The 8,261-nt window shown below is 38.6% G+C and overlaps 1 protein-coding gene across 1 annotated transcript; it reads right to left on the minus strand.

Annotated features, from left to right (window-relative positions):
- Nucleotides 1–5,339: 5,339 nt before the first annotated feature.
- Nucleotides 5,340–7,725, minus strand: LOC107783945 (U-box domain-containing protein 19). The gene has a single exon (XM_016604971.2). The coding sequence runs from the start codon at nucleotides 7,592–7,594 to the stop codon at nucleotides 5,546–5,548; it is 2,049 nt and encodes a 682-aa protein (XP_016460457.1). The 5' UTR covers nucleotides 7,595–7,725; the 3' UTR covers nucleotides 5,340–5,545.
- Nucleotides 7,726–8,261: the final 536 nt, after the last annotated feature.

An 8,261-nucleotide genomic window follows, 5' to 3' on the forward strand; every position in this document is an offset into this window, starting at 1 on the left:
TGGGTCTACCATTTTGAGTCAAAACCTCACCTACTCCCTTACCACTAGCATCGACCTCGATCACAAAAGGTGTTGTAAAATTTGGCAAGGCCAATACTTGAGCGTTGCTCATTGCTTGCTTCAGTTCATCAAAAGCATTTGTGGCTTCTTCATTCCAATAAAAATTCCTCTTTTTAAGCAGACTTGTAAGTGGTTTACTGATGGTAGCAAAATTTCGTATGAAGTGCCTATAGTAGCCCGTAAGCCCAAGGAAACCCCTTAACTCTTTGAATGTTTTGGGTTGTGGCCACTTAACCATAGCTGCAACTTTTGCTTCGTTAGTGCTCACCCCATCTCCCGAAATGATATGGCCTAAGTACTCCACTTGTTTTTGAGCAAAGGTACATTTTGATCTCTTGGCCACCAATTGATTTGTTCTCAGAACCTTAAACACAGTATCCAAATGTTTCACATGGTCTTGTAATGTTGGACCATAGACCAAGATATCATCAAAAAATACCAAGACAAAATGCCTGAGATGAGGCCCAAAAATATTATGCATTAAGGCTTGGAATGTAGCCGGAGCATTCGTTAGCCCAAAGGGCATAACTCTAAACTCCCATAACCCGTGGTGGGTCTTAAAGGCCGTTTTGTATTCCTACCCATCTTTCATATGGCTTTGGTGATAGCCCGATCGTAGGTCCAATTTAGAAAATAACTTGGCACCACAATGTTCATCTAACAAATCCTCTACCACCAGAATGGGGTATTTGTTCTTCACGGTTGCTTCATTCAATTTTCGATAATCTACACACATGCGCCAGCTTGAATCTTTTTTCTTGACTAGTATTACTGGTGAAGCAAAAGGAGAGATGCTGGAACCTAAAGTCTGGGCCTCTAACATTTTAGATACTATCTTTTCAATAGCATTTGTTTGCTCAAATGAGTATATATAAGGTCTGAGGTTAATGGGTTTAGTCCCTGGTAGTAACTCGATATGATTGTCACAGGCCCTATGAGGTGGTATGCCTTTAGGTTCATCACAAATATCGCGGTTCTCATTTAACAACCTTTGGACCTCTATAGGAATGCTTTTCATGTTCTGGTCTGGATCTTTATGGGCCATTTCAAAGAGCTGGCCCACACAGGTGCACTGGCCCGTCACTAGCAATCGATCTATAGTTTTAGCATCAGCTATGGACAAGATTTGTGATTCATGGTCCCCCGCGAATGTTGTTCTTTTGTTATCCTTGATGAAGGTAATACTCAATGGCCGAGTATATAACACCACTGGAGCGATGGTATCAAGCTAATCCATTCCTAATACCATATCACACCCCCAACTTTTAATAATCCAAAACCAAAAGAGAACTCGTCATCACCCATCCTCCACTTAAATTTTTTGCAAACTTCCTGGCAATCAACGATTTGCCCATTGGCAACCTTCACCTTCATGGGCGTACGAAGCCAACTAATTTGAGCCCTCAAGTTCTTAACCAGTTGTGGATCCACAAAACTATGGGTGGATCCACTATCGATTAAAACCAACATCATTTGCTTCTTTGACCAGCCTATAATCTTGATGGTTTTTGTATTGGATCCCAAACCCAGTATAGCATTAATTGAGACTTCCCCTCCCCCCCTCATGGGCCAGATGCTCCGTTACCTCTTCCTCCAATTCGAATCCTCCCTCTGTTACTTCCCCAGTCACCTATTCCCCTGCTATTGCATTCAAAGCCTTAGCCTTACATTGATGTCCAGGGTGATATTTTTCATGACAATGGAAATAGAGGTTTTGAGCTCGCATCGTCTCATAAGAAATATTCTTGGTAGTAGTAGCTCTTTTGGGAATAATAGGTTGGGTTTTTTGTGGTTGAGAAGGTTGGGTGCCTTTAGGGGTAACATAACTTGAAAATGGGCTAGAGGAGTTGTATTTTTGGCCCGCCTGATTGGCTCATTGCGTGTTTTTTGCGGTGAACTTTTTATACATGGCCTCCACCTTCGTTTCATGAATTTTTTTTCCAAGTCATAAGCAGCAACCAAGGTACGTGGATTAGCTAATGAAACAGCGTCTTGGATGTCTAACGTGAGACCCCCAATAAAACATTCCACAAAATATGCCTCATCCAGATTTGGATTTGTCACTCCCATCAAACAACGTAATTCCTCAAACTTCTTTTGATAACTTTTTACATCTGTCACTTGCTGCACTTGTTTGAATTCTCTAATAATTTGAGTGGGCCTAATGTTGCCATAACGAATACACACGTCTAGGCAAAACATAGGCCATGTCACTCTCCCCCTTTTGTCCAAAACATAGCTATCAAACCACATGTCTATTTCATCTTTCAGATTCATTGACACATACGTCATTTTCTCACCCTCATAGACTTCGTAAAGTTCAAAGAACCTGTTACACCTCCGAATCCACGCTCGTGGATTTTTTCCATCAAATTCAGGGAATGGCATTTTTGCTTTCGGCCACTTCGAGCAAGACCTTGTAGTGTCAAACCCGTTGAAGGGTGGCATGGCTCCTCCGAAGGGCTGAGGTTCGAAAGAACCAAAAGGTACTGAGAAAGGTTGATTCCCATACCCAGAAGTCTGCGTAGGGTGATATGAAATGGAGGGATTCAATGAGTATGTCATAGTGGAGGTATAAGGAACTGATATAGGTGGAAGAGAAGGAAGAGAAAAAGGTATGTAAGATGTAGTATTATAGAAAGAAGGTGGTGGTGGTAAGCTCAAATGGGTGGCAGGTAGAGGAAAAGTTTGGGCTAAGGGTCTGTAAGCATGAGCGGCCGGGTTTAAGGTTTGTGAGGTGGTGTTATCTGGGTAAGATAAGGGTTGAAGATCAGGGGCTGAAACGAAAGATATAGAAGGAAAGGTCAGACCATGGGTCATAGTTGAAACATTCGGAGAGATAAACGGGGTTGAACCTCTTAGATTTCCCCCCACATATGAGTGTGCAGAATCGTGAATCGAGTCACCCTGTGAAACGGTAGCCGTAGAGCGTAACGCCAGCGAAGCGGCAGCTCTTCGGTCATTATCCATCTGTATAAGTAGGTATTCAACCCTTTTGCTAGAATCGGAAAGCTCCGTGACCGTCATTTCGAAGAAAGCCTGTCGTTCCTCCAACTGAGTCATACGCAGCTCAGCTCCACCCGTCGTCGCCGGAATAGGTAAATCTGGCGTCCGACTACCGCCAGAAGCATTCTTGTTTTTATCCACCATAGTCTTTTAATGCAAGGATCAAAGGCTCTGGATACCAATTGTAACGATTCTACTTACAAAATAAAGGAAATTAACAGAGAAATAAGAAGATTTAGAGAAAAAGAGGATTGATATTCATCATATTTCGCTATTTACAATGCTCAAATTCTATCATTTTAAGGATGAAAAGGACAGCTATTCTAATTGTACTCCCCAAACCAGAAATAAACACGTGTAATCTTCTAGAACCCTTCCTAGCCCTTCTCCTATGGACCAAAACGAAAAATCTAAACATAAGGATTAAAAATGAAAACTCAATGCTTTAATTACAATGACTGGTACTAACAGTACCTCACTAACTCCCAAAACATTCTTGATTCTCCTTCCTTAGCAATGATGATTTCTAATCGTCACACATCGTCGATTTAAACATTGGCCATTGAGAACCAAAATTTTAATTTGGCGAGTGTATTGATCTAATTATTCAATCCAAATATGAAAATAGTTGAAATAATATTTTAAAATCAATTTGGTCCAACGACAAGTTTGAGTATGTTTTTGTGTTTTTTTCCGTAGTTTCCCATTTTAATTTTTTGCATAAACATTTGGGTCATTGTATCTGTGGGCTTGTGACAAATTTGCCGTAAAAATTGCATGGGGCGTCCTATTTGATCGTTACTTTTTAATTTGTACCTGTTTTATTTTTTTGTTTGCATTCGTACCCGTTTTTAAAATTAAAAGCGTTTTAAAAAGATAATTTTGCCTTTCTTTAATAAAAGACTATTGACAAAACTATAGACTGCAGGACAAAAATTCAGCATGTTTTGGTATGAAATTTTAGCAAATGAACTAAATAACTTCAACATGCATTAGCAAAAACTCATTAGAAAATTACATACTGCAAGACAAAAACTTAAGCATGTTTAGTCTAAAGTTTTAGCAAATGAACTAAAAAGTTTCAGCTTATTTAGACTGAAGTTTCGGATAAAACTCATGGCAAAACTGTAGACTGCAGGACAAAATTTCAGCATGTTTTGGTATGAAATTTTAGCAAATGAACTAAATAACTTCAGCATGCATTAGCAAAAACTCATTAGAAAATTACATATTGCAGGACAAAAACTTAAGCATGTTTAGTATGACGTTTTAGCAAATAAACTAAAAAACTTCAACATGTTTAGACTGAAGTTTCGGATAAAACTCATGACAAAATTGTAGACTGCAGGATAACTTTAGCATGTTTTGGTTTGGAATTTTAGCAATTGAATTAAATAACTTCAGCATGCATTAGCAAAAACTCATTAGAAAATTACATACTGCAGGACAAAAACTTAAGTATGTTTAGTCTGAAGTTTTAGCAAATGAACTAAAAACCTTCAGCATGTTTAGACTGAAGTTTCGGATAAAACTCATGACAAAACTGTAGATTGCAGGATAAATAATTTCAGCATGCATTAACATGAAGTTTTAGCTTCAATGTGAATTTTTTCACGAATGAGGTTGTAGATCACGTAATTAATGTGTGATGCAGATTTTATATCTTTTGTGAGGGGTATAATTGTCATATTATTACGAATTTTTTGTTAGTTGACTACCAAATCAATAATTTTTAAAAATAGGGTACAAGTTAAAAGGTGACACAAATATATGGTACGACCGAAAATTTCCCAAATTTTCCTTGTACATGCTATTTTACTATATTTATGGATAGAAGTAATATATATATAAATAACAAAATGAAAGAATACCGCCTAAATGGTTTGGCCAAGTTACACTTGAACATCCACATACTTTGGATTGAACCGTTAATTGGTTATTGTACACACAATAGTTGGATTCAAATATAACCACAATCTAGCCCTATAATTTTCGTGTCTTCGTCAAGCATTAAAAGTTGACGCGAATATTAGTACTATCACTTATTGGATATTTTGTGTTTGCTGTCATATATCAACGCTGATTTCTGTATCAATTCAACCGCGTCCTCATTAGCTGACCTAGATCAGCACAAACTTTTCGAGGATCTAATATCTACTAGTGATCAAAAAGGAAGTATCTATCCACCCTATGAGGAAGAAACAACATAAATTAAACTACCATTGTACAGACTTCTGCTCTCTAATTCAGAAGCGCATTGCAGTCTTACCCCATTTTGTTATCACACAAGTCCAAATTCATTATCATCACAACAAAGAATTGTGTTACAAATTTATTCAGGTATAAGTTCCCAAACCCGATGACCTACTCTGCATTTAGCTCCTGAAAAAAAGAGAGGAGCTAAACTTGACACATATAACTACCACTATCAGGATATATTTACACGGACCAGGAGAAGAAAAATAAATCCTGCGACCTTTCACCTTACATCAATAAATTGTTCTTGTGGAACTTCACTCACAAACCTAGAAGTACTTGTTTCACAGAATTTCTGTAGAATCTTAATAAGAGAGCGTGTCCGCTTCTTTGCTTGGCTGGTTCCTTCTGTCAAAAGTGAATAAAGAAGTGGCATAAGCGCCTGCTCTCTTACCAAAGCGGCTAATACCTCCGCGCCACAGTTGATGCATAAAGATAATAAAATGGAAACACTGTACTCTTTTCCTGCTCGAGATGTTAAATTCTGTAATTGACTCAATATTACTGGTAATGCTGAAGATTCTAGAATTGCAAATGACCCTTCAGTTTTTTCTGCTAATGAAGCTAGAACTGCCAGTGCATCTGTATTTAGTTCAGCTTTATCTGAGGAAGTTAAAAGATCAACTAGTGCTCGAACTGTTCCAGCTCCAAGTGCTCTCTCATGGTTCCTGTGACTCAGCAGTAACCCGAATATCGCAACAATGGCATTCTTTTTCCCACAACTTGTTCCTTCTTTGATGAGTTCAACTAAAGCTGGAAACACTTCTGGATTTTCTCCGATTGCCTTTCGATATTCGCGAGGTGAAGAGATGTAGAAAATTATGGCAGCTGCAATTTGCTTAGCTTCTAACTTTAACCCATCCTTAAGAACACGGATAATCAAATTCAGGCCTCCATTTTCCATAATCACTTTCTTTCCATTTGAATGTTTTGATAGTTTGAGCAAAGCAGAAATTGAGTTCTCTTGCATAATTGGATCATTTGTGTTAAGAATCTGTAAGAGTTCTGGGATAGATGCAGCTTCAATTAATACGGACCTGTTGAAAATATTTGATTTTGCCAGCAAACGAATTTCATAAGCAGCCTTGGTTATCTGCTGATCCGAACCAAAATAAAGTCTGCTTGCTAGAAATTCGGAGAGGAATTTGATTGCTTCAGCAGCTGCTGGACTTCCTGGTAAAATAGTACGCGATATATCGCGATTTTTCTTCCATGATTTAGCCAAGGATATTCCATTATCAGCGCAGAATTGTTGAATGAGCTTCCTCAGAGTCGAATTAGGTAATAATTCTGTGCTTTGTAGAATCTCCCCTGTTTTGGGACAGAGGAGGTTCCCTGACTTGAGCCATCTTTGAATAGAAGCACGATCATAGGTTTGACCCGTGGATACTGTTACAGGATCCGTCATGAGTTCAAGAGAAATCGGACACCGAAAATCCTCAGGATTCAAGCAAGTTAAAGTTTCAAGATTGGATGTTCCATCTAATTGATCAGTGTTGCCATAAACAGAATCCTCGAACAGAATTCCTCTGCAGTAGCTCAAGAATCCTACTAAACTGCTTAACATAGGCACTTCTCTTTCGTAATTCTCTGAGCATTCAAAATTGATCTCTTCCTCCAAGAATTTAATCTCCTTGTGACATTGAGCCCAAGTGGAGATATTAAGATAATCCAGAACTTTCTTGATTACACGTGTGTCTGGCTCGTACTTATTCTCAAATTGGTTCACAATTAGAATTACCCTTTTCATAGCATCTTCATCTTCAGGGTCCAGCTCCATTTTTGCCCTCTCTGCTTGATTAGCCACCATTATCGCTAACTCCTTGATTTCTCTAGAAATATTAAGAGAATTCAAAGGAAGAACATCAAGTGCTGTAGCCACAGTTCTAATCAAAGCTCGAAATTGGCTCGCTACAGAGTGGGATTTCATAAGCATCCAAGTTCTTGCCCCTTCACGTGTGCAATCATCTAATAGAAATTTTAGCTTTTGGAATGTTGTGTGGAGTTCTGCAAAACAAAGAATAATGGAATCTTTAATACTTGGAAGATTATCTCGGATTTCCTCGAAAAAAATCAAGAGGATTCCCACTTGTCTAATGGTTTCTCGGACATTTTTCCTTTGAGTTGCAAAGAATTTGGATTTGAAATTGCATATGTTACAAGACAGAGTAATCAAAGAATCCAAAAGGGTAGCCGGAGATATATTCTCACAGGGATGGACCGCCGGGAATGTCAAAATCCGGCGATCATTCCGGTCAAATCTTTGAATCATTGAACGAACTAAAGCGTTTAAGGTTTAAATTTGAATGTTTTTCAATTTTTGGCTTTTGAGATATGCTCTGTTTTCATTTCAAGATTGGAAAGTTAACAATTTGGAATTAGGACCTGGAGTCGGTTAAGGATACCGTTGGTTCCATTTATAGAAAGATTAAAACCAGACAATCTGGGACAACACGTGGCACCAATGTCTACGCGTAAACTGATTGGCTGCTTTGACTGGAGTGAATCAGTACAATGAAATGTACTTTAGGATGTGCGAATTATTGGACACGTGTACTGGACACGTGTGTTGTAACAATTGGGTTTGTGATGTTTCTTGGACCTTGGGTTGGGCCGAAAGGTCGGGCTTGAGATTTTTTTGGACTAAGTTGGTTGATATCTTAGGTGGGTTCTTACTTGTTGAAATGATATTGTGGGACCCACGTTGCCGACTGCTTGTACACGTGGATGTGCATGAAGGTGACTTGTTGCCAGGGTTATAGGGAAAGTGTGAAACAAGTCCAAGCAATTGGAGCTGATAGGGACGTGGGATATTTGTCTTTTTGGAGTTAAAAGTTATTAAAAGCTGAGATTTACCCCCATTAATAGATGGGTTTAAGAAGGAAGAATAACCATTAGTGCTGTTATTAAGCCTTAAGCAACGAACTTTACTTTTATTT

The sequence above is a fragment of the Nicotiana tabacum genome, chromosome 4 (genome assembly GCF_000715075.1).
Source record: "Nicotiana tabacum cultivar K326 chromosome 4, ASM71507v2, whole genome shotgun sequence".
NCBI classification, from domain to species: domain Eukaryota; kingdom Viridiplantae; phylum Streptophyta; class Magnoliopsida; order Solanales; family Solanaceae; genus Nicotiana; species Nicotiana tabacum.